We start from the raw sequence: 27,057 nt of genomic DNA on the forward strand, positions 1-27,057 counted from the left end.
TCTCCACTTTATACTATTTTCGGAAAGGCAGAAAGGCCTCTTGGCCATGTGCATCTTTTAAACACAGTCTTATTCCACTGATTTAGTATTGCACTCCTTTTAAAACCTGAAAAAGATTAGTTTTTGGCTGCAATTGCTATTATGTTAAAACTGATTCCACATTGTAAGAGTGATCGAAAAACGACACCATCTGTATTTATAATGGTCCCTTTTAAGACTTTCTTGCTTTCTCTGTGTTATGTTACTGTAATTCTTGAAAACTCTATTTACTTCAAAAAAGAACTGCTTCATTCCATGTCCAAAACAATGTAGGGAATAGCGTTCATCATTCTGTCAAGTTGTTATGATGCAACACAACTCCAGTTCTGAAAATACAGTTAAATAATTCAAGAAAATAAATGACACTTTGTTTTCGTGTTCATACTATTGACTGATATTTGTTGTCAGGTGCCGTCGTGTGGGCCTACATTACTTCTGATAGAGAGCTAAAACACTCGTCAGGAAGCACAGTAATATGGATGTAGCCTTACATTTTCTAACTTTTGTTATTCAGCCCCGACCAACATTGACAGACGTTGTTTCATCACTTGAGGACATTGATCAGATGCATTTTTCAACATCAAAGTTGTAGTAAGCACAGTTTTCCCTGGCATGTAGTAATTAATAGCCGTTTCTAATCAGCAGCTTCACTTCAATTCTGGCCTTTATAATTCCCTGTCCTAGTTGAAGTTATGAATTATTAACCCCACAACTTTCATTTGACACAGAAATAGTCCTGTTTCCGTGTGTGTGTCTCTGTCGTGTTAAGGAGGCCAGTGTACAGCTCAGACACGGTTGTTGGAGAGTTACCTTGGGAAATCCCCTTTCCCCTCGAACATTTAACGTTGGATTTTTCCAACATTCTCACACCTGCTTCACGTTGTGATCGGCCAGCTGTGTGGAGGTGAGAAGAGAACTGGGGATCACGCTTTCTCTCTCCAACACAATCTTTTGCAACTACAAACGCAATCCTTTTGATCCTTAGGTTTGGCCCGACAAACCCATCCTGTGAAACCACCTCTTTTCAAATACAACTTCCTTGTTGACATTGAGAACTGCTCAGTAGAAGAATTCTTCATGAATTGTGTTCTTTATTTTATCTAACAGCTACTGAGGGCTCAATTCTCAAAAAAAAATAACCTAGTTAATTATTACAACTGTAAGTGTCATTTTAAAACCATACGCTAGTTGTCTAATTTGTGGGAGTAACAGCAGTACACTTTTCTGCTCTTGAATACCTTGATTCTCTCAATATTTTATTTTGCAGAGATTTTTGAGTTCCTAGTTTTTTTTGTTTGTCTGAAAATGAATCCCAGACTTAGAAGAAGTCACACTTAGTCAATCCTTCTTTTCCCTGAATTTTGCCATTTGGAAAGATTTGAAGTTAGGCCATGTGGAAGAGCAACACTTTTAACCATTGAGACTCTCACCTTCCCATTACATTAAACTACTAAGATCCTTTAATCTTTAACTTAAACTTTAGTACATAAACCTTGTGCACGTCTCACATGACACAGCAGTGATGCTTCATGCTGAAAATGTGGTGCGATCATTTCTGTGGTTAAGCAAGCAGCTGTGGTGTTGTGGGTGATGATGACTGTGGCGTAAGAACAAGGCTTGAGTTAAAGCAAAGTGAATTTCTCTTGTGAATGAATCACATGAATTGCGCCAGATTCAAAATCTCGGCCTCCTGCTCTGTGTATGTATTTGCACACATGAAAGGCAGCGGTGATTAATCAAGCTGGATTTCCTATTCCACCCTGTACCACACGATTGTTGAGATTTCCAACCTTGTGCGATGTCCCACACAAAGCTGAAACTCTACAAACAGCCGGCAAATGTTAAACATAAATACACGTGAAATCAAATATACATTAAAAAACAGCACTGAAAATGTATATAGCACTCGTGCTTGCGTGCTCCCATCTGTAGCCATTTTGTTTGCATCCTGCTCGACATTCCAGTGTAATTTATTTAGAAGATGAGTGAAGGCTGTACAGGGTGAGTTTCATTATGTGCCCACGATAAGCCAGATGGGCGGAATCAAAAAAGCGCCACACTGCAACAAACATAATCAACCATTTCAAATCCACCAGTGAGCTAAAAATAGTTTCTCAGAAGTGGGATTGTTAGATATAAATCAAGTAAAGTTGCATCAAGAATCGCATGAAAGTAAATAAATGCAAAGGCAGGAACGTACAGTATCTCTCCATACTGTGCATAATGTGGTGTGATTTTTCACGATATTTTTCAGTTCATCTGTTTGCATATTGTTTATTATTGCATTTTTATTTAGCGCCGTTGCTCAAAGCCTCAACAGGAAAATCGCATTTCATATTCAGCAATAGAAACTGCTTGGTGAGAAATCCAAAAACTATTTCTTTTTTCTTTCCCCACATGATCAAGTTCTCTTATACTGTATTAAAAGTATATTAAAATCTCAGGTCTGTTTGGCTAGAAAATACACCAGTAATACTGAGTATCTTTGAGTAGGTAAATTCAATGAACTAATGTTTTTTCACCATAACATAACCACGAAGGTGAACGGAGTTAGGGGAATGTTTACGATCTCAAAGCTTCACCTGCTGCCACGAGGAAGTTGGCTTGTTGCAGTGTACTGTGAAGGAGTCATCTGCAGGCAAACTCTTGGCTGGAGTTGATAGCTCCTTTTAGCTTAATCATGAACAAAACACCTTGTGTGGGCCATGTGGTTTCTTTGCTCTGGCCAAAGACTCCAGAGGACACTGTAGATGCCCCAAAGCTGCTCTCCCAAGCCAAGAAACAGTTGGGTGCTGGCCATTTTATGGCCAATTTTGTCTCATTTGAAATTACATGCATTTAAACCTCTGACAAATGGCCTACATAAAGACCTGAATGTTGAGCACATTGAGTCTCAACACAGTTTTCACTCTTTAATTGGACACATTATAAAAACAATAAGCAAGCAACATATTGGTTTTCACCTCAGTTTGGCAGGAAGTGTTTCATTATAATGTAACAAATGAGTCTACACATGTTCCTAGTTTATCGCGGGATATATTGCGACACCATAATATTATTCATCTCTTATATTATTTTATTCTTTGTATGTTTTCTTTGTATTTGAAATATTGTCAGTGGCAGCTTATCTCCCATGGCTCCACTTCTTTTCCATAGGAGGTTTGTGTATGAAGACTAATGTCTGCGTTAACCTCGTGATCTCTGCTGAAGTACTCAGTCCACAGATTGACCAGAGGGACGGTGGAGAGAGGAACACCTGGTTAGTTCCTCCATAACAAGCTGTCATAGGACCTAACAAACTCCTTGATTGTCTTCCCCTGGGAACAGGAAGCGGCCTATGTGCTATGTAAAAACACATCCCTATTTTTACCCCAGTGGACAAAAGCATGCTAATTATAAATCACAATAATTGTGCGTGATGCGGTTCGATTCGTGGACTTTTAACCTTTTGACACATAAAATGCAGCACTCTTGATGAAAATATCCTGTGTCCCAGATTTCCGCTCGTCTCCACTGACGATGGAAAACCTTGTGTCAAACGATGCTAATAATGTGCACCAGCTGAACCCTTTTGATGTCCGCTCTGATGAGTGGCTTCTACGGTGACCTCACCGAATGGATGGGGGGGGGCGCTTTGCTTTGCAACCTTGGTTGCCCTCCTACGCCACATCATCAGCAATCACTCTCAAACCTCTCTGTAGCCCTCCCACATTCGGGCTCTGAGCTGAAGGTGATTGGTACTGACAAACTCGGGGGGAAAAAAATAATATGTGGCATACGCTTGGCTGCGTTTGTTTAGCTGCTCTTCAGAGCTCAAAGCAAACTGGCAAGTTTTTGCCAAATGATGGGTCGGAATACACCGTAAACTGGTTCCTGCCAGCGCCGGTCCATTTGACTGGGTTTATCTGAACTTGTGGCTGCGGTGGATTGGCACGCTGGGGAAAGTGTACGCCGCTGCATTCTTTGAGCTGTCACTACGTCTTTGTGATGGATAAGATTGAATCTCGAAATCCTCCGATGTTAGGGGTCAGGTATGCTCATCCCCCAATGACAAACCTTGGGGTCAGACCAAGTGATTAGCCTGTGCACATGCCGCAAGCTCTCCAAAGCCCTGAGTGAGTTTTGTTGAAAAGGTAAATGCGAAGGGAGTGTCCAGACACAAAGGTGTGAACACTGACGAGGAGACCTGGCCGGATCTGTTTCACTATGTCATCATGTGAAAGAGCCCCACTGGGTGCTCCGTGTCCACCCCCCTCCCCACACATGCACGCTCTCACCTTTCAGCCATCCTCAATTGGCCCTGGGAATTTCTCACCACGATCTGGTTAGCCCCATCACAAAGAACCCCATGGCCAGCGTGAAAGCACTTCCACACACACATGCACCGGCACGCAAGGAACTCCACCAACATTCATCAAAAGGATGTATGAAAGGGAAACTGGAAATGACAAGCGGTCTCAAGTGGACTGATTCTGAGCAATTTGTCAGAAATGGTCTGGAGTTGTTGACATGGAAACACTCGGGATTTTTTTCACGATGCTGCAAGCTAATCGTTTTATTGACTTTTTGGAGTGGGATTTTGGCCACAATTTTCCATTCCTGTAATGTGCAACAGAAATAAATCTGTTAAGTTTTTCTTACCTTGTGTCAGTTAAAACACATTGATTCATATCAGTTACAAATGTACACGCAGGACTGGTTTTGGTTTATAGACCAGAAACTAAACCTTCCCTTCTCAGCTGTTTGTTTCCGTACAACAATCAACACTTTTGGGGTGTGACAATTGAAAATGACACACAGCTTCATGCCATTAAACTACCTCCTTTGTCTCTCTCTCTCTTTGAAGAGATTTTCTTTTCTTTTTTTCTTTCTTCCAGATGACACAGTCGGGTCACTGATGTTTTTTTGTTTATCTCTGGTGAGCAGCGAAGATGAAATGTGGCTGAAGTTTTCATATTCGACAGCCCGTCGAGGATATATATATATATGCCTTCCCACGACTAAGGTCATAAAGAATGCATCATATAGTGCACACTGAGGAGAAACCTAATGCAGTGTCCACTAGGGAGTTCCAGACCAGTTTATGAATATCGCTTGCTCAGCACTGGCTCAGCGGTACGGTTGCAGTATTCTGTCTGAATGTGTTTAACACACTTCAATGCAAAGACAGTTTTGCAGCAGCCCAGCGCTGGTGCCAACCAAGACGATCAAGTGTCGATGGTGCGCACTGGCGGGCATTTGACATAAGCCTAAGCGGCAGCCCAAGCAGGCAGTGTTCTCTGTGTTGGCTTTGTTTGAGGTATATATGATGAATAATCCAGCCACATTCCTCATGGAAACATATAGCATATGCACATGTGCTTCCAGGAACATCCTGCTATAATTTAATCCCCCACGACGTGCTTGATAGTGCCCGCCACAGTGATGTCAGCCATCGCGTCCTTGTCTTAACACATATCCACTCTCTGTGTGTTGCACACTTAGCGAGGTCTCTCCATATGCAAGGAAAACGAAAGGCGGCAGGCACACATACCGGTGCATGCTCATGCCCTCTCTCTCTCTCTCTCCCACACACACTCAGACATACAGCCATGTAATTTGACATAGGGCTCCTGTCAGACACACTGTGTCCGTATTACACACACACCACAGAGCTCAGGGCCAAGCAATAGTGTTTAAAGCATTTTGTTATGCCTTCTAACCATCAAAGAAAGCATAACATATCTCCAACAAATGCTGTTTACCTTTTGGTGAAGCCATAATATTGACTCTTTTCTCGTATCTCTTATTCTTTTCTCATATCTGATCTCTAACTCACATTTTCTCGACCATAACTTTGAGATTTCCATGAGATTGGGGTTTTTCCTTTCTTTTCTTTTTTAGCATCTGGCCACAGAACAAGCAAGCCCCCCTGCCTAATGTTTCTATGCTCGTTCTGTTTCTAAACTGGTGGTGTTATTAATCTTGGCCTTCTGTTTTAAACCCAATTCCGTTCTGCCGGCCCTGTGGACAGCGCAGTGTCGTCATCTGGTTAGACCCTGAGGTTAAACTCGGAGCCATGAATGGATCTCTGTGTTGTTCTCGTAGGTTTTGGACCAGTCCATCACCAGCTGGGTTTCGAGGCAACACCCTTCCCCTTGTCCTACTCCCTAAGTCTGGACTGCTTTTGATAAAAAAACCCCTTCTCTGATATTGTCAGAGCTGTCATCTCTATCGCTCCCCTGACAGACGCACACGCCATCTGAGGCCAGGTCACAGACAACACACTGAAACACTGATGCGGACACATGAACACACTGCGACATGGCACCATTCCTATGATGCTGGTCTTACTAGAGTCACTACAGCAGTGATCTGTCTGATTATTGTAGCATTTGCCACAAGTAAACTGGTACGGTTGTGTTGGGAGATCGGCTGATACTTTGCTTTTTCTTAAAAAAAACTAAACTAAAAACATGGAATCATGTGATCTTCAGCGTCATTTCTCTGCAGTTCCTTCGCCGACTTGTTACTCATGAAGAATGAGAAGAATGTTATCCTGGGCAAGTGGTCTATCATGTGCACTTCATCCCTGTTGCTGGACAAGTGCATGCTTGCGTGTGTAAAAAAGTAGAGCGCTTGTTGTGGCACCCAAGTGGAAACAAAACAGATGTCAGCTGGTGCAGGCCGTGTGTGTGTGACAGCGGGGCCTCAGAGCTGTATGCCGGACGTGTGGCGTGATGCTCCTCCGCTGTTCGGTAATGTGGCTTAAATAAACTCTCCAGGACAAGGGCTGGCTTGCCGTGACATTGCTCGACTATTGGAAGAGATATTTCTGGCAGTTCCAGGGCGTCCTTGTTGATTTATTCTTTTCTAACTAGATACGATACCATCTTTGTGAAATAAAGCACTGTGGTGCAAGGGTGGAAAAACACTGAAGGGCACTTTTAGAATGTGGGCTGCTGGAGACAGAGGATAAGAATCACGGGAGAATTTAATGGGGTTTCCAATGTGCTCTCTTAGCCCCATTTCGTCCAGGTGCTCCAACTGTGAGTTTGGTTTTTCTTGCCACCCGCATCTCAACCCATCTTTCCACACACCTTACATATGGTATCAGGGAGGGATGCCCATTGTGTGTCCAGATGAATGATGGTCTGATGGAGAGAGTAGAAATATGTCATGCTGGAAGTATGTAGACTGCAGACTTCTCCTGGAGCTATACTGTATATCTGTCTTCTCCAAACTGCGTTCAAACATGGAGAATGTGGACACATGTCTCCGTGCTATGCGTTCGTGCTGGGCCAACACACACTTGTATAGCTCACCATCATGTTGTAGGTTGTTTGAGGTTAATGATGCAGTATGTGTCCACTTATCTTGCAGCTGAGATACCAACATGGCTTGACCACCCCAGACCTGCAGCAGACACTACCCAACCTGAAGAACTTCCTGGAACATGGTCTACTGGTCCGATGGTAAGAGTCCGACACTTTACACCACAATTATATATTGTTCTATTTAGTGCAGCCTGTGCTATTAAATTCATGCATCATTGTGTTTAGTTTAATCAGACACAAATATGATCAATCTTTGAAGTAATCAGAAAAGGTTTTTGTTCTTCTGGAGTTCTAGTCACCCACCACGATACCCAGGGCAATCTGGCTCAGATTTTGCCAGCACCATATAAATATTTTTGTTTAATGTCAATGTGCAGTAACCATGGTAACAATTGGGTGTCAGGGAAAGGGTAACACAATAGCTCTTGAGTCAGGCTCAGTTAGTGCTCTCTCAGGTCAGGTTCCGACAGCGTGGCCTGCGACTCAAAAACCGACAACAACAAAATCACATTCTTACATCACAAGTAAAAGCACCTTAAACAGCTGAACAAGTGGGATTAGGACACATTGTTAGTGTTGGTTTTAGTGTAGTCCTCCTCTGCTGTGTGTCTCCCCCAATCTCTCCCCCTGTCCTGATCCATTAAAGGAAAATAAAAAGGCTATAACTCACCTTTGCAATGATGCACCACTTCTCTATATCACTAGCACCTCTGTATTTTAAAAAGCACTCAGTGATGAGATTTGCAGCAGCCACTTTGTCGTGGTACAAGTGGAATGCTCAGATCATGGCCTCTCTCTCTCCTGCTCCAGTCTTATGGCCTGTAAATAACCTTCGACTAAAAACCTGTGGGTTGTCTGCGTCAGGCCTCAGATCCACTGGCCTATAAAACAGAAAGCTGGCTTTGATCTCCACTCCTCTCCCAGGGTCAGCAAAGGGGAAAATTTGTATTACACACATTAATTGAATAATCTTTTGTTTTGAAAGGAAAGAGGCCATGAAAAGCCTGAGCTCTCAAATCAGCCCTCAATCACCCCCTCCTTCCTTAATGGGAAGTGGAAGGGCCCAAAGATACATGAGATGAAAGCATTTGGGCCCACTAACCCTTAAGCTGTGTGTTTGTGCGTTTGTGTGTATGTGTGTATTAGAGAAGTGGAGGAAGAAATGTAACTGCTCCACAGAGGCATGTCACAGTGTGACGATGACGCCACGGGGGCAGTCAAGCCACGGTTACGCTGTCCACTTCAGTTCACTACTGTCCTCGTCCCAGTGTACAAGCACTGGTGAGGAATCCATTTATCCAATAAAGTGTGTCCGTCTCACTACCCTAGGTGGCGACATGCTCCCTTTCAGCCTGTTAATATCAGACAAGTTTCTGTTTTACCTTGCGGCGAGTTGTTAGGGAGTTGTCTTAACTTCACTGAACTTTAAACTTATTCAATTCTTTACTCTGACAGAGCATTTCATCAGTTTTCCTCCTTCAAAAAATGTGCCGGCCTTCTTCTGTGCCCCAGCTTCTGCCATCTTAAGTCCGATTCTGGTCTGACTGATGCAGCATTCATCAGAAATCATTCAAAATTTGATTTAGTGCCATTTCGCACACACACACATCCTTTACATGTGTGTGTTTTTTTTTAAAAAGTCTGGTGTTAGTCAGACACAATAATTTGTTATTTTCTAATAACATAAACCCACTGAGTGACAAAAGCTGTTCTGAATCGGATGTCATCTGGTGAGAAGACGCCGCGTTTCTGGTCAGACTGCTACTTTCAATATACACATTATACCACATCACACACACACACACACACACACACAGCATTTCTTCTTTTATGTGTGGAGTATTGTTTGGTTATAGCCAGTAGGTGGACTTTGCTTTGGGACTGCTTCAGTATTTCTCTTCCACAAAAAAAACAAGTTTAATAAGTTCCATTTAGCCTCCTCGTTTTCAGGGTGCATTCTGGCTCACTGTCAACATGTACGGACTACTTGCACTGAACAGAGCCGTCATTAATGTTATCAGTAACACCTGTGGCTGTCCGACTGTGAACTGGCCCATGTGCTGCCTCCTACACTCAAAAAAAGCAAGATGTTCTGTGTTTCACGTTCTATAATTACAAACAGTGCAGGGTAGTTGTATCTATCTATTTGTGAAATTGTATAATTTAGACACAAAAAGTGCTTTGGCAAGCATAGGCAGCTGTTTCCAATGCTGGAATAGTCACATGTCCTCTGAAGGGATTTGTACATGCATTAGTTAGTTGAAGCAGCAATTAGTGTTTAGTCAATTTCGCCTGTCATAGACCACATTTATCTTTATAAAAGCAGTAAATAGAGTTAAGAGGAGGAAGTCACACCGACAGAATCCTGCTTACCCCAGCTTTAAGGATAAAAGGAAATGACTTTTTGAAAAACTTTCCTCATCATGCTCCTCCAGCAGGAATGAGGAGCGGATCACTTCACTAAGTCTTGTCGTATGAAGGATGTACACAGTTTTTTCCTTGACATGTTGGTGTTGTACCAATTTCCAGAGGCTGTGACCCAGCATATGAAAAATGAACCTTTTTTAAAAAAAGGAAAAGCGGCTCGCAGCTGCAGGTAGTTATCCTATATAGACTGTGTGTGTGTGTGAGAGAATCTAATCTACTTCCTTTATCCCTTGTTGCCACCTCAGTCTTTCACGCCTCCAAATAGGGATGATGTGATGAAGGATATGGCTGAGCGAACTGTTTCCAGAACAGATTTGGGAACGGGTCCTTCCTCCGTATAGAATTAATTCAGCATATATTCGGTCTGCAGGGAGAGCCTTCCCCAAAGTGCCAAGACCCACACCATGGGAGCATTGGAGGATAATTTTATACAGAGTGGTCGGAAAAAGTGAGGAAAACAAGAGAGTGTTTAAGAATATGACCAATTTTGAACGGTTGGCATGTGATCATCATCTGTCGGCCCCGCTGATCATATCTTTACACATTTCCAAACAGCGCCGTCTCAGAAACACATCATAACATGTCATAACATCGACAGTCAAGCTCTGGTGAAAAATAGACAGTATAGGTTTTTTTTCTTCCTTGCTCAAGGATGAAAAACTGCAGAAAAATGGTGAATCTATTACAGCGAAGAAGACAGAGACAGTACCAGAAACCAATTCTTTGTAAACTGCAGTCTGCTGAGATCAAAGCAAATGCATTCAACATGCTCCCATTTGCTGCTCCACATCCGCTGAGGGCCTGGCAGAGGTTCACAGGGCCTTAATCCCACTCCGGTGCCTGGAAGCAGCGCTACGTATATGGGGGGGGAGGCAAGGTGTGGCAGGGCGGCTGGTCAGGCAGATTCAACGCTGCAGCTGGAGGATGTGAACCTTCCCCAAAGACCCCATAGCGAGCGAAAAGTTAGCGAAACCACAGTAGTTCCCATGTGTAACATGATGTATACAAAGCATTGTGACATTTTGACATGTTGCGGTCTCATCAATGACGGCTTGAAGCACATCATCCAATAGTCTTATACAGCGCATACAATTTGCAAGCTACATTAAAACAGACATGGGGCCTATGAATTCAATATATTTACAAAAATAAATTATAGTCTGCAACAATAAATCTGGATTATTTACATTTTTTTCATGATCAAACTATTTCAACTTCACCCATCTTTCTCATATAAAACAGCATTTTAAACCACATTTGCATTCCATTTCTGAGAGGAAGTTACGAGACCATGATATCTTTTTTTGTTTCTGAATAAATCCAGTAATGTTATACCCTAAGGTATCTTTCTTTGCCTCCGTTATGTTTGGTAATCTTAGCATTAAGACTAGAAGCATGAAGACGCAGCTTGATTAGCTCTATTTAGACGTTTTTTTTCATGTTTTGCAGTGAACATAAAAACAGTGTAACATGTTAACAATTGAACATTAGATGTTTACACCTGTAGCTGGGTGGCAGGCAGATGTATGTTTGTTTTTTTTCCTTCTTGACAGAGTCAGGCTCACTGTTTTCCTGTTTTCAATCTTCACTGTTAATGTAGAGTGGCACTAATCGTCTTGGACTGAACAGGTGTATTTTTCCAAAAGGTCATGTGATTAGCAAGAATGAAGTCTCTGTTCTATATAATAGCATAGTGATTGAAGAAATATCACTGGACACTAGACATAGTCAAATATTGAAAATGCATTTTCAATATTTTCAATAATGCATGTTTTTTGTTTCAATTACTATACATCACTTTTTATAGGAAATATTTTAATGCATTCAAAAATGTAGCGGTCCACTGAGTAGTAGGAGGTTGTCATTCCTTTTTATTATGTCATGAAGTCATTAAAGGAGTTGGATTAAATTTCGATCATTTTGTTTTAAATATTAGATTTTTTTCCAGATCTTTTACTCATTAAACTTGACAGAAACAATACGGCAGTGTATAGGGCTTTTATTTTCTTTGAAGGAAGTGACTTTGATGTCAATGTTATTGATTGACTAACACATTTATCTCAGGAAATTAGTAAAAAACTGTATATTATTTGGGTGAAGTGGCCCTTTAAGACGCACAGACTGAAAACTTCCTTTATAATGCGTTGCAGTTTTACAGCACTTTCTCTAAACTACACCACATAATCTAATCTTATCTGCCGTTGTTAGTCTTGGCTCAGAGTAAAGGCTCCTGGGCCGGACTGGAGTAAGAGGAGGTGTGTGCCGTAAAGCTTGTCACGGGACTGGACAGTAGAAAGGTCTGGCTAACTCGAAATCCCGAGTCAGCCTGAAATATGCCAGGTTTCACATCGGCTGTGGAAAGGAAGAGAGCATGCAACATTTTTGGAGGAGTAAGAGCTATTTCTAAGTTGGTGTGTGTCAAGTTGTCGGCATGATGATTTAGGAACAGCACTCAATGTTCAGTCAAATGGTTGTCAAAGTTAACAAAAACTAACATACTTTCTAAAGTTTCGTCTTTTTCTCTCCATAGCTTCTCCTTGTGTCTCCCAGCAACAAGACATTTAACCATCACAATGACTCTAAAGCTGTTAAATTATGCAGAGTTCCGCTTTAAGTTTCATTCACCTGCAGTTAAAATGTAACCGTATTTATGAGATGAGGAGTACTCAAGGTTGGGCCGGTTACATCATTGCATGCAAAATGACAATTTCTCGTGAACCACAGAAGGACTCAACAATGTCTGGCAACAAAGCAGAGGCTTAATAGTGTCTCTGCATACATCTGATACAGTGAATATTGAAACCATCTATGTTTTATACAGAACTATAACGCTACACCCATGCTAGAGGCTCCGTGAGGCTGTACAAAAGAATCGTGGTGTAAATGATGATGGTGTTTAGGGATCAGCAAAAACATTTAGCAGTGATCCACCCATAACCATTAAAACCACAAATATCTACCTTATGGTAGCACTAAAAAAACAAGTCATTTTGATGAATCCTCTGAGAAACACGAATGTACACAAGATGGAAGGTTATAATGTTCACTATTTGGTGGAAGTGTTGATTCAGATTCATTCACTGCTTTGCTTTGTACATGACGTCTCACATACTGTACAATGGCAGTCAGTCTGTCCAATAATGGTTCAGATAATCTGTCGGTCACAGATGACTCAGTGACCGACAAAAACATCCTGAGAATTCCATTCTATCTCTTATCACACACCACTTTAAAGACGACTTGTATAAATGACTCATGCAGCGTTTAGTAAATGTTTACAAAAAAATATAAAAAATCTGTGCACAGTGCACCAAGAATGTCAACAAGAGCCACTGTTAGGCATTTGGCCTCGTTCTGTATTGATTATTATTTTTAGTTTCAGCTTTTCCCAAACAAGTCGAGGAAAGCGGTTTTCAGCAGTTTTTGTCTTCCCAGTGCTCTTCAGAGGGAGTCGACTCACACAGACCGTACGTGTCGAGCTCCACTTAAAGCCAAATATATGTATGTCATCAATATAGGAATGAAAATGTCTCAAGAAAAAAAATGTGAGCACTGCCCTGAGGTTTGCTTGGCCGGAGAACTCACGACACACCCATTCTCCTCGGTTACACATGCTCTACCTCTGCAGCACAATTAATGGTAGCAATGCAGTTATTCATCCTGCTAAAGCCTCTGTGTGATGACAGGGTAACCTTTTTTTGTTTCCATCATTAGTAATACCTATATTTGTTGCTAAGATAACATTTCAAATCAGAGTAAATTGATTATGTGAGACGAGCGGCTGTAGGGACGAAGGAAGGAAATAGCTGATGATGATTAAAATCCAAGTGATTGAATCGGTCCTAGCCGTAAGGACATCACTCGGTCGAGCTAAAACAGAAAAAAATGTGACTTATTAGCATGTTATAAATGATGTAATGAATCCTTAAAGCTGTATTTTGTTTCAAAGAGACTGGACCACATTTTCCACTTACATAAATGATAATTGACTTCTCATGACTCCTCTGTCCTTTTCTTTTTATCAAATCGGGAGTTTTAATTTTTTGACTCCCTTCCACAGAGTTCATTTGGTGTTTGAGAACTCTTATGTCTTTTTCCCCCTCCCCAGAAAACGAGGTGTTAAATAGCTCATTGTCAAATGCTCTAGCATTGAATCAACCTTGTGCTCGTTTGGGGTGCAGGCTAAAGCCATTGGTATAAAATAATGTGTTTGGATGGATGTGCACTGCCAAGTAAAACACCGCCCCATCTCCTGTTTGCACACTTTAGTCCAACACTCTCCCAGAATCAGCTCATTACCCACGTTTTTATTCCCTTAACCCTGGTCCCACTTGACCATCTAACAATTACATTTGTGTTCCTCCAATTAGCTGGCATTTTAGGTGCAGTATTTACAGGTTGTTACCACGAGCAGTTCCATACTGTACGCTCAGACCTTGGATGGTTCTCATTTGCTGTATAAGAGGCACTTTGAAGTCTGATAAGCTAGACAGGCTCTCGCTTTTGGCTCTGTGCTGTCCTGCCTGCGAACCCTGTCAGGACCACCTCGACAGGGTGCCTGCCTGCATGGGTCAAGGCCGGCACTCTGTATACAGGCTGTCATGTGATTGGTGTCCGTCACATGACAAGCTAGGACACATTTACTGCACATGTCAGCCATTGCTCTCAACATCGGTGTCCAAGTGCCACTGTTTTAAAGCACGACTTCCTCTGCGAGTGCCGAGCGACAGGAGGGAAATTTACAAGGACCTCTATTATGTTCTGCATGTCCGACCGAACAAGCCGAGGTTTGTCCTCGACCAACAGATGTGAGCACAGGGAGGCCCCGCTTCACTTTTGACCTCGACCGTACTGTGCCTCAGCTCCTGAGATAGCGGACTGGTCACGTTAGGCAGAATGCTAAGTAGTCCAGTAAATTATACGTGGCCTTGGGCTATCAGAGGAGGTGGTGAGGCCCCCATTTAAGTAAATTTATGGCTCCAGTACTGATGTGGGGCGGAGTGTCCCAGATCCCGAGTCTGTTATCTGTTATGGAAGAAAATGTCTCACATACTTGGATGGCTGCCTGCTGAGCTCCTCTGCTCAGCGGAACGTGAGTTTAGTCTCACAGGTTACACAAATGTTTTGTGGATGTCAAAAGGTGGATTCATTTAGCTGCAGCTGTCCTTGTCCTGGATCCGTGATAAGGTGCTAAATGCCTCAAAGTAATTTTGTTGTCCTTGTGTGTATTTATGGTCATTTATTGTCCTTTGCTTTCTTCCTCACAGTGACCGACACCATGTATCTAGCTCCATCCCAGTGCCGCCCAAGGCCCAGCTTGGCCCGTCTGCTACCTCAGAGATTGGCTACCCATGCCACACTAGCTCCCCAGACCGCGGCCTGAGGAAAAGGGCAAGTTCAGAGGCGGATAAATACAAACCAACGCCTCCACCCAGCTACAACACAGCCATGAATGAAGAGCCACCCGCAGTTGTCCCGGCACCAGCCTCACCTTCACACAAACACCTGTCGTCCTCCCTTGACGCCAGCATGGCCTCACTAAATGTGACCAAGACGACGGACAACAATGAGGAAGAGCGCAGGGAGAAGAAGGAGCAAGAGCAGTGTGGGGAGACGGAGGCGGAGGTGGAGAGACACAGGAGCACTGGTGGAGAGGTTGAACTAGATCAAGGAGAAGAAACTGAAGAACAGCCGTCTAGCAGTACAGGGGCACCTGGGTCCTCTACAGTGCAGGGAACTGGTGAGGAAACAGTGGCCAGTGTTCAGCACACAGGCACCATGAACGGTTCTTTGGTACCAGGACAGGCACCGGACAGCCTGGTCTCAGATCTGCACTGCTCTGTGGAGCAAGCTGAGGAAATCATGGGTACAGAGGCCACTGGCCTAGGGATGGGGGGAGGGATGGGGTTAGGGTTGGAAGATGAGGCCCGGCTGGAAGACTACCACTGCATCCCTGTGGACCATGCAGTAGCTGTGGAATGTGACGAACAGGTGCTGGGTGAACTGGACGTTGCCGGGTTTGAGGAGTTCTCCAGGCGTATCTATGCACTGAGCGAGAACATGTCCAGCTTCCGCAGACCGCGCAAGAACTCAGAGAAGTGAGGCGGAAGACCTTTTAGGAGAGAAGGAGGGGTGGGAAAGCTTGCACACTGGGTTTGGACAAACACAAGGAAGCATCATAAACTGAGAGGACGGCGGGGGGGGGGGATTACCAATTATTATTCTGGAAAAATTACCAATTTTCACTTATTGTAAACATTTCCATGGAATCTTTTAAAATGTAACAGACAAAAGTGGAAGTACTGGAACAGGAAGCTTGGCTTTTATTTTTATTTTTTTTGATGCAAACATGAATATACCAATATCATTTTTTAACACTGGATACAGAACAATAATTCCGGGATTTCCTTCATTTTTAAAATGACCCTCCAGGATTACATGTAGCCTATTGTGTTGTTCCATACCAGGGACCATTAGTGTAAAATGATTCGCAATGATGTGCATCACTCACACATACACAGCATCCCTTCAACGCTTGATGGTGGGCGGGTCTGATGAAAGTCAAAGTCAAGTGTTAATTTCATTGACTTGCACCGCCTCTTAGAAAACGTGATGATTTTTCAGCTTTTGGATCCGCAGGACGTAAATTTTATCGTCCACGCCAAATTTGGCTGTGGGTGAGCACATCTACAGATTGGGTTCACACAACACTTTCCAGTCCACCTGGTGAGAAATTGCTGCTACTGGGATGGAATGTTAGATTGAATATGCATGCAGAGAATGTTGCAGACCCTCATTTTAATATAAAGAGTGAACATGTATTTGGAAATATGAAGCAGGTCTCCACGGACATGGATGGCAGAAAGTATGATCCGGCCCTTAATGAAGCAAAAACCCCTTAAACTGCTGTCAGTGTGTCTTCTGGCTAACATCTTGTTTGTTGCTGCTGTTGGCATACCCCTCCTTCCTCCCTATGTTACCTCATTAAAATTTGATTAATGGACTAAATCCCAGGAGCAGAAAGGACCATCTTTTTGTGGAGTTCTGGCTCCTGACTGGATCAAGTGTTGTGGGATGCTCAAAAACCCTGAGACTCAAACACTCTTGATTAGTAATAGCTGTGAGAACATCAAGCGTCTTAACACAAATTCTAATACATTTAGCAGCTCTAACGTCAGCAAAATATAATAAAAAAACTTGCTTTAATGACTCGTATACACACTCAAGGTCACACAACACCAAAAGTGTTTCATCGTTGTATTTGTGAGTTTTTTTCCTTAATTACAGTGGACCATCTTCTCTCACAGAGCTTGCTGTCCCAGTACTTACACTGACTCTATAAACAAAGGTTTGGATGCTTCCTGAGCTTGAGCGCTCCGAGCGCATGGCAGTGAGCGCGTGCAGGTGGGAGGTCATGTTCGCATGCAACTGCCATCACACAATCAAGTCGGCGATCTCACCAGTGACCTTTTTGAGCGCAGCAGGATTTTGCCTTATACAAAGTGAGGTGGGAGCTGTTCACCAGTAACCCAGTCAGAAACGTCTCCTCCTCCTCCTCCTCCTGCTCCTCAAGAGCAGCTCAACCCACTGGTTTCTGTCCACACGGGGTGGAGTTCCTCCTCAGAGATGAAGTGAGTGGCAGGTTCGAGCTCACACAGCACATGGCAGGGATAGGGTGCAATTGTTTGTCAGTCCATCTCCATGTGGTTTTTCTCAGTTTTAATGTTGCCCATGAATATTAACTTTAATGATGATGTTATGTCCACTGATTCTCATACTCGGTAGACCAAAACTTTAATTCTTTGTCTTTGTTCTGTTGTAATTTCTCACTCAGGCTTTACTGTAAGTGTTAGTAAAAAAAAAAGAAAAAAAAAGTGTCTCAATGCCACTGTCTGTGATTTTGTCCGGTCTCCCTGTCCTCATTGCTTTCATGCACTGATATTCAAATAATGCATTATTTATGTCTCTCGGAAAGCTTTATTTTCCACCATTTCACAGGGCGTCACTCGCTGATGTTGCGCAGTTGTCATAACTGGTGTGTGTGTGTGGGTCCAGATGTGGACAGCTGCATTGCGTCACCTGCCATGACAAAGATGGACTCTCCACGGGCAGCCCATTCTTCCGTGTCTCAGATCCACTACTGTGGTTGCTGACTGTTGAGTATTGTATTTAAAAACGTAAAGATGACACATGTTACATCATTTCCATAAACTGCTCTACAGTTCAGTAAGTGACCATGTACATATACTTTTGTATGGAGTTTTTTTTTTTCCTTTTTTGGGGTTATTAAAGACTTGCAGTCTGATGGCATGGATGCATCTAACCCCCTTCACAAGAGCCGTCTGTCTGCCTTTTTATTGATGTGGTTGCACTTAAAGGTCCAGTGTGTAATATTTAGGGGGGTTTATTGGCAGAAATTCAGTATACAACTTGTAGGTGAGTTTGTGTAAGTCTGTAGCCACCTTGAAAGAAAAATTGCGGTTTTTTTGTAGCCTTCCAAAAATACTTTTATATGCACTTTAGGCCAGGGCCTTGTTTTACTTAGGCTGCCATGTTTCTTACAGTGTGTGAATTTTGCATTTTGAAGCATAAGCTTGCGATGCAAATGAAGAAGAATTAACATTAGATGTCACTGATTTTTACACACTGGACCTTGAAGTGTGAGTGTGAGGTAGTTGTAGCAAAGAAATGTGATGCGTATTGTATTAACAGTGCAAAATATCATGGAAGATGCCTGAAACCCCAAATAGAGCTCCAACTCTACGGATTCTTAAAAGAATGCAATTAGGGCTTCAGGAAGAATATACTCATATAATAAGATGAGTGTATTTTATAGTTTTACAAGTACATTTTTAGATTTCAGAGTTTATGACCCTTAAAGACCAGCGGTTCCCAAAGTAAAGTTTCCGCTTTGAAACTTAAACAGTGCAAATGTAAAACACATGACGCACAAAGTAATTATGGCAGATTAGTGACAGGACACTTGGCAACATGTTTGTTTTTAATAAGATTTGACAAATATTTCTTTTTAAACCTATACAATTTGCACAGGTTACAATAACCTGTAATTCTAACTTCAAAACAACCAGAATTACTAACTTCAAAACAACCAGAATTACTAACAAATCATAAAACAAGAACAGGCAGACAAACAAGCTCAACCCCTCATGAAATGTAACGTGTGTAAAGCAAAATAAGCATAAATGTTAATAACTTCACCTTTCTGTAACTCAAGCAGACAAACAAAACCAACAGAAAAGCCAATTTTATGCTGATTTGGCGACATGTTGATAGGTAGTTACTTTGCAAACTAGTTAAAATCAATATACTTTCCTCTGTTTCGTCAACAACCTCTGGGATTCCTTTGCTCCTGTGCCTTTTATTTTTGAGATCACTGTTGAAAACTTATTCAGACCACAATAAAAATCCACAGCAGGTTTTGCTGTGCAGCACTTAAAGAGAATGGTCTTTTAAGATGTATGTGCTTTCATTGAAGTGAATGCCACCTGTGCAAACTGGTGTTCTCGATTATTCTATAGACATGAAGTCATAGCTATAGATGACTGTTTTTATTAAATTGTTTACATATGGATTGTAAAATGTTATAACATAGTCAAAAACCTTGACAAAAAATTATGGAATCTTCTGTAGTTTCCCCTTAAAAATGATCTAAATTATTAATGAGTCAACAAATAATCACAGATTTATTTTCTCTTTTCAACTTATCAATTCATCAGCGAAAACATTTTAGCAGTGTTCCACGTGCAAATCAAACAAAGGGGCTCTTTCACTGCAAATAACGTTGACTTTAGAGGAAAAAGTCCAGCTGTATCTAATAACATTAGCCGTGGCTCTGCTCCATGTAGGTGTCTCAGCACAACGCCAGGCTCTCAGGGGCTGACGCAGCTAAATGGAAAGTAGCCATTTTTCACCGTTCCTTAACCCGTCATTAATTACCCGTCCGCTTTGTCACGTCAGAGTTCCTATAAAGGTGTAATTGTGTTGTGTTCACACTAACGCGGTGATGACGGACGCGCTAATCAGGACAACGAAGTGAAAACACCTGCGGGGTCAGACCAAGGTCCTGCGACTGTATTTCACGGGCCGCCGTCATTTACAGGAAAAGCCCGGGTGTTGCTCCACGGAATCACCGGAAACTCACTCACCTGGCAGGTACGACCTCTTCGTCTTTCTCACTCCTTTATGTTTTTCATTTGGCAAAGGGGAAAACAATAATGTCACGTCTGAAATATGTAACGTGTAGCTCAGTATAAGTTTGTCCGACGGAACCGTTGGGGTTCGGAAAAACATGCCAGATATTGAATTCCTCTTTGTTATTGTGAGAGATAAACTTACAACATATTCTACTGTGTATGTCATGAGGCAGGTGTGTATAGGAAATAGATAATAGGACCTGAAGTAACCGGACGAAAGTCTGTCCAACTCGGAATGATAAAAGTTATGTGTAATGTTCTGATAGAAAAATAACATCCCAGGTCTGACACTGTTTTATTTTTGTCTCTGCAGTTCATCTCTGCCATATTTTTCGAATTTTACTCCGTTTAACCTCATTTATTTTTTGCAGCTTTTGTCCACTTGCCAGGACAAATGAAAGTGTTTCGCCCTCATTCGCATCGACACAGTGAGCCTCGCAGTCTGCTTGTACAGTTCAGTCTCAGTGTGGAAGCTGTTTTCCAACGAAACAAGCCCCCGCTGCATTCCTTTACACCATTAAAAGTACTCGAAGGAGTAAAATCCAAACTTTCTCTTGGTATTACTGTGTCACTTTGTTGTCTGGGCTCCAGTAATATGTCAATTTGTTCACATTAACTACCGGAAAACGGCAACTCGGAGCATTTGGAATATGCTGTGCGCTGGTAATTCGCGTCTTTAAAGCACATTATGGTTGGTGACTGTGAATATATTTTGTGCCCCATTACGCAGAGAAATGAAGCGCTGTCGTTTAAAAGCACCTGTTGGAAATTTCACAGTCGTTGCCAGTCGGAATCTCAATAATGCACATGATTGCTGAATTGTCCTTTCCGTTCCCAGATTCACATTAAACAGTTTCCTGCTCCTCGGTGCTGTAAGCTCCCCGTGTCACTCTGCAGTGTGTCTGCGGCGCCGCTAAGCCTCCACATGTGTCCGCAGGCCTCAACCCTCTGCCCTCTGGGGATGACATTTCTTCCACGGCGCGGTAGACGGGACATTTGTGCCATCATGGAAAGGCGGGCGCCGGCCAGACGGACAGACGTCGTGGAGGCATCACATGTGCAGGTGCGTGGTGTGAAATGCTGATAGTTCGCAGGTTGTTTTTTGTAGTTTAAGTGAACAAGAATGAGAGAAAGCAGACTTTTTTTTCTTCCTCACAAAATCATCTTCATATTTTGGAGCTGATTGCTCAGTGTAAAGAGTTCAGCTGCTGCTGCTGCTGCTGTGTAGACTCTCCTGTGCTGTTCATCATCACATGCACCTCACAAAGTACACACTGGCCACAACTGCCGGCTGTCTGAGCTCAGGCCTCAGGGCTGTACGCCACTCTTTGTCCACCGCTGCAGCAGTGTCCACATGGACTATGATAACCGAGTTTAACAGTCAAAAGCCAAATTGTCCAATCCATCTAATCCTTACATGTGTCCCATGTGGAGCGGAGATCAGAAGTATGATAAAACTGTATGTACAGGAAGCAGAATATCCCGCAGTCCGTCATCGCCCTCATTTATACAGCAGGCGTATCATGTGACACATCCTCAGTCTGAGGTCAAAGTCAGTCACTGTAACTCTCTCTCTCTCGTTCTGTGGCCTGAGTGACACTCTATACCCCTGGACGTTATTACTGTGAGGCTCACTCGTGTACTGTCATCCTGTCACTGCTTCAGGTCAAACATGACCGCATGTATTTTTGTAGATGACACAGTGGATGGTGTTTTCTCTTGGGAAAGGTCCATTGTGACAGAATTAGGGACATCTACTGGTGAGTCTGTGACAAATGAAGGACTCATCACTTAAGCATGATAGTCCTCCCTAAATGTTACACACTGGACGGCTGCACAGGTTGGAGTAAGACTAAAAATACAAAGAAGAGCCCAGCAAAGGTTCTTTGCCAGACGTAGAGTTTTCGGCACAATTTTGGGACGATCGGCTTCAGACGGACATTGGGTGTCACTCACTGGTGAATTATCCGGTGCTCATGTTCTCGCGTGGGTTCATTGGGACATTATTGGCGAGTTTGACGACGCAGCAAACGGGGGACGTTCTGGAAAATGTCCGACGCGTCTTTCATATCGACATTTACATTCCATTTCCCCCAGACGAGTTCAGGAACATGTCTGTAGTTAAGTGCACGTCTAAAGGCACCTCGTGTAACAACAGCAAAAAAAATTGGATTTGATCGCAGTGACCGAGGGGGAAAAAAGGAGGACAGGACTCATGTATCGGCCTCTGCGAGTGTTCAGTGCTCAACTCGCAATGTGCTTTCTCGTTCATTATTCAGCTGAGACCTCATACAGCATCTATAACCCTCTACTGCTCGGTTTACTGACTTATTCCCTTTACATGCTCCAGTTGCGCAGTCTAATGAAACGCCCAGTGATTTCATTGCCACAATATCAATAATATGGTTAATGTACTGTGAGTCCAGAATTCTGGGTAAAAAATGATGCCGTGACGCTTTTATTATGAACCTCGTGAAAGTAAAACCAATTTCTAAAAACTGATGTCATCGCGTTCATACAAGGATTTCGCGGTAAATTCGCGCTCGGGGACATTGTGGTTTTCTATAATTATCTTTAGAAGGTGACGTAACTGACACCTGACATACTGTACACACGAAGAGGGAATACTCCCCACACACACAATGAGCCTCCACAACAGCTAACCCTACAGCTAACAATGGGAAAGAAAAGGCGCATCACGGCAACAAGGGAAAGATTAGATTTTTGCCGGATGATCATTTTGCCCTTGTGCTGTATATGATGTACATGTTTTGAAGTCGATGTACTACATCATGTTTTCGCCTCTCTAATTTCTGGGATTGATTCCCTCTCTGTTTGTGCCCTTTGGGGGGGGGGGATCTCATGACAAATGCACAACAAACATCAACGGCGCCTCGCTGAGTCGAGGATTAAACGCCGTTATGTGGCATCTGATGTGGAGAGAGTGCACGGATTAAGGAGAAATATAGTTGTTTGCAGATATTAAAGTATTAGGTGATGGTTTCAGCCAAGTGTGATGGATGTTATTATTACGGCTGCACTTTATAGAACAAAAACAAATGCTTATTTTGAAAAAAAGAAGTAGTTTCCTCATAAATGTTTGAAAAACTGCACACCACCTTAACCCTTAGTTAAGAAAAATGTTGGGAACCATGGAACCACTGCCACAAGGAGTCCACCATTTACTTTGCATACTGAATGCAAAAGCACTTTGTATTAGATTATTATCAAAATCTAACATGAGCAGCAGAGCGTCAGCTCACACAGGTCAGACAGCTGTACTGACTGTTCCCATAGAAACAAACACGAGTCACATGCACCTCATACACTTCTCTACTCCATCTGTGCGTCGCCTTCAGGACTGTCCACGCCATTTGGTTAGAAGCTATGAATAAAATATGTTTAGTGAAAATATATCATTCAGATTCAATGTATGAAAAGTAACAGTTATGGACAATAACTATGTCTTATTTAAAGGCAATGCTGTTACATAAAAATGAGGCGTATTATGAAACGTGATCAAATTAGTAACAATCTCTGCCGTCTCTCTATTAGAGGTGACATCACAGATTGTGGCAACAGACAGAATCCGAAGCCTGGAGATCTGCAATTTGGCCAGTGACATGTTGAGGCTTTGAAACCAGAAGTTTACAGACATCACATGCAACGAGGCTGGTGTTGGACATTTACAAAACTGGCATCATGTTCCACTGAAGAGGACCTGAAACTAGCGTTTGAGACCATTAACGCCTCAGGAAAATGTTATACTGACGATTTAAATCTAATTGATTTATCAAATTACAAGTAGGCTCATTTACTCATAGACTTTTTAGAACTATAGAACCTTTTTTTTTAAATCATCACCATCTGGTGGCCATTCAATATATTTTTACTTCGGGTTGTCTTCATCCAGCAAACTGGAACGAACTGGCACTCGATTATACATTTCTACCACGACTCGGCTTGACTCATGTTTTTTCCATTAGCAATAGCACCTGGTACTTTTTTGGTACCTGCTCAGGTGAGGTTCCATACTATGTACTAAAATGTGATATAAACTGCCAGCCACTGATTGGTCAGAGAGTGTCGTCACTGGAAGAGTCATGAGCGCGACGTCCGACACAAGAATCAAACTGAACAATGCTGAACTGTAGATCAGTTAAAAAGACTTAAAATCCTGAGAACTTGCGTTAATCTCCAGCATTTAGCAAGGACATTTCTGTGCTCCTGAACTAATCTTTTTAATTAACTGATTCTAATGATTCACTACACCGAAAACAACTGCTTAGTTTGTGTGTTTGTGTTGCGTTTCGTGCAGCCGTGCTATGACAACCCTTACCCCGTTGAGGAGGTACTATGAAGTAAAAAAAAACGACATGCCTGATACCAAGTTGTAGCAGAGTAGTGCTAGAACTGTATAATGGAAATGCTCCATAAGTTACATATGGCCTAAAATTTGAATAACAGGACGATTGCTCTTGTTCCCAGGTGTGTCAGGAAACATTGATCGCCTTTGCATACCAGAAAGGATGGCATTTGTCTTTCTTTGTATAGAAAAAAAATGCAAAACTGGCTGATTTGACCATTCAACATGGTGGTTCAAGATGGCGGCCTTTATTAAACTATTATTAAAGTCCTGTGCCTTAAGAACTTAAAGAAATCCTAATTCTAAGGCTACGAAAAAGCAAACACATTTTATTGTGAAATGATTATACACATGGATAGTATACTAAAAGAAAATCTTGTACACCCTCCTAAATATCACACACTGGATCTTTAAATGTACACCGTGCAGCCTGGAAAAGAACAATTCTGTTTTGATTGAATCTTCGACCAAAGCCACATCTTTGTTGCCACGTCATCATCTGGTAATGGGACACACATGGCCACTGTCACTGATAATCTCTGCTCTATCTAGTGTTTTATGAGGAAATCCTCAAGGTTGTTCAATTGACACGATGTTCTCCTTGCTAATTACCTTGTCATGCGTGTAATTCTCCCGTCCTACACATCACAGGTGCATCCAGGCCTTTAATCCCGGCCGCAATTACGCACATCTGATGCTCATTGTCTACCGGTGCGAACAGTTACACAAAGGAGTGAGAGGAAGTGAAAGAGGGAATGAAACGTGTGTGCCGTGCATGTGTGTGTAAAGGAGAGTCACTTAAGTGCTAAGTAGTGGAGGTGAGATTCTCAGGGAGGGGTTTGAGGCCAAATGCTCTTTTTTAAGAATCCCCTCAGCAGGTATAGGACACCCCTGACTGAGGATTTACTAAAGCCTGGCTGTCTGCATCCAGGAATGAAGCACCTCTTTTTTGGAAGAAGAAGAAGAATGTCCTCCTGGCTGCTACAGGAGATTTAATACACCTGAAAACTGTGACTGATTTGCCCAGAGCAGTCTGAGATCTTTTTCTTCCTGCCTGGCTGCTTTACACTCAATTACACGCTCTGAAATGTGTTCACAGACAATGTTATCCGCCATTTATTCGACCTCCATCACTTCCCAAAGCTGAGTGCTGGTCTAAGATGTGTACATAGCTGGCGGTTCATCAAACCATTCGTCAAATTATCAAGTTAATTTTTTGACAAATTGTCTCTGATCTCCCTCTCAGACTTGCCAAAGCTTTGTGTGGAAACACGCTGCAGTGTTTTAAGTCATCGTGGGAGAGCTCAGTATTTCACCTTGGCCTGGAAACTCCTCCAAGAGTTCAGGGAGCAAGTGGGGAATATAAATACCTACTGGTGATGAATCTTTATCACCAGAGCCAAACTGCTGAACGCCCTCTCCACATTTTCACTGCGCTCAAAGGCATTCGAGCTCTGTTTACTTCACTGTTCATTTATAGCTCACCGTCAGTGGAAAGTGATCATTGTGCACCAAAAGGCTTTGCTTTATATCTGTTGTTTATAATGGTCTTTTCATAATCCCCATTGTCAGATAGCAGATGCTTCCCCTTTGTAGAGGCCATGTGTTACCCAGTTTTGAAAGGAATTTGCCGTATGAGTGAAAAAGCGTAATTTAAATCAAGTGTTCTGAGAGGGAACTAGACTTTTGCGACTCGCGGTCCGTGACAAGAAAAATCAACCCATCACTGGGGGGAAAAGGTCAGTGTCCCAGCATTGGTAGCAACTGCCTACACTGCAAATAAACCTAACAAACACAGTGAAATGTGTCAATGCTGGCAGATCATTTTAAAAATGCAGAGATTGCCTCAGGTCATCTTTCACATATGAGCCAAGTGTTTGTCTGTGTTTATTAGGTAGGAGGAGCTTAGTGAAGAGAGCTGGGATCCAAAAAAGTTATGATTTGAATGACCTGGGGACAATCCCGCTTACTGCAGCTTTAAGCATTATTGCTGCGTTTTAAATTGTGCAATTTTGCATTGCTGTCATTACCAATAGAAAAATGGCAAAAAACTACAGTCGCTTCATCCGTTTGGAAAAATCTTTTGCAATTACATAAATGTCATGAGCTTTTTAGGTTGACTGTGTGCCAAACAAGAGTTTGTACTAAAATCATTTCTCTGGGTTTAAGCAGAGAACAGGTTTCACATAGTGGGTTAGAATAACATAAATCCCCATCATGCAACAGTCTCCAGCAGCCACGGTTTGACCGACCCAGAGAAACATGCTGCTAATTGATGCCATTGGCCAACTCCTGTTGTGCTCAGCCTCTTGTTGGCCTGCTTCACATCCGTCTTGGCATTCCCCTCTCTCCCCATTTGTCATGTTAGAGGTGGATTCAGTCTGCTTATTTTCTCCCTCTAAAAATTTAGCTTCACTTTTAATGAATACATAAAAAATCTTGGAACCAATTTGGAATCTATAAAGACATCACAAAAAGTGCCACAGACTATTCATTTTACATAGTTAGAGGGGGGAAATACATTAGAGTTCCAGATGAATCATTTGGTTCGAGTGAAATGAATAACGATAAATCACAAGGTGCATTTTACAGACAATAAAACAGACTGTCGTGTTTCATGACTCTACAAGTTTGTCTGTTTGGGTATATAATGGAATAAGTCTCATTATTCTCTCACATTAGTTCACCAAACACT

At 42.4% G+C, this 27,057-nt stretch overlaps 1 protein-coding gene across 1 annotated transcript in view; it reads left to right on the forward strand.

Annotated features, from left to right (window-relative positions):
* The window catches only part of uvrag (UV radiation resistance associated gene), an 85,258-nt gene extending 67,146 nt beyond the window's left edge, over positions 1–18,112 (forward strand). The window contains exons 14-15 of the mRNA XM_044042394.1: positions 7,402–7,493; positions 15,050–18,112. Of these exons, the coding sequence (XP_043898329.1) occupies positions 7,402–7,493; positions 15,050–15,884 (927 nt within the window). The 3' untranslated portion in view covers positions 15,885–18,112. The remainder of the gene's footprint in view (positions 1–7,401; positions 7,494–15,049) is intronic.
* Positions 18,113–27,057: the final 8,945 nt, after the last annotated feature.

The sequence above is a fragment of the Solea senegalensis genome, linkage group LG13 (assembly GCF_019176455.1).
Source record: "Solea senegalensis isolate Sse05_10M linkage group LG13, IFAPA_SoseM_1, whole genome shotgun sequence".
Classification (NCBI taxonomy): domain Eukaryota; kingdom Metazoa; phylum Chordata; class Actinopteri; order Pleuronectiformes; family Soleidae; genus Solea; species Solea senegalensis.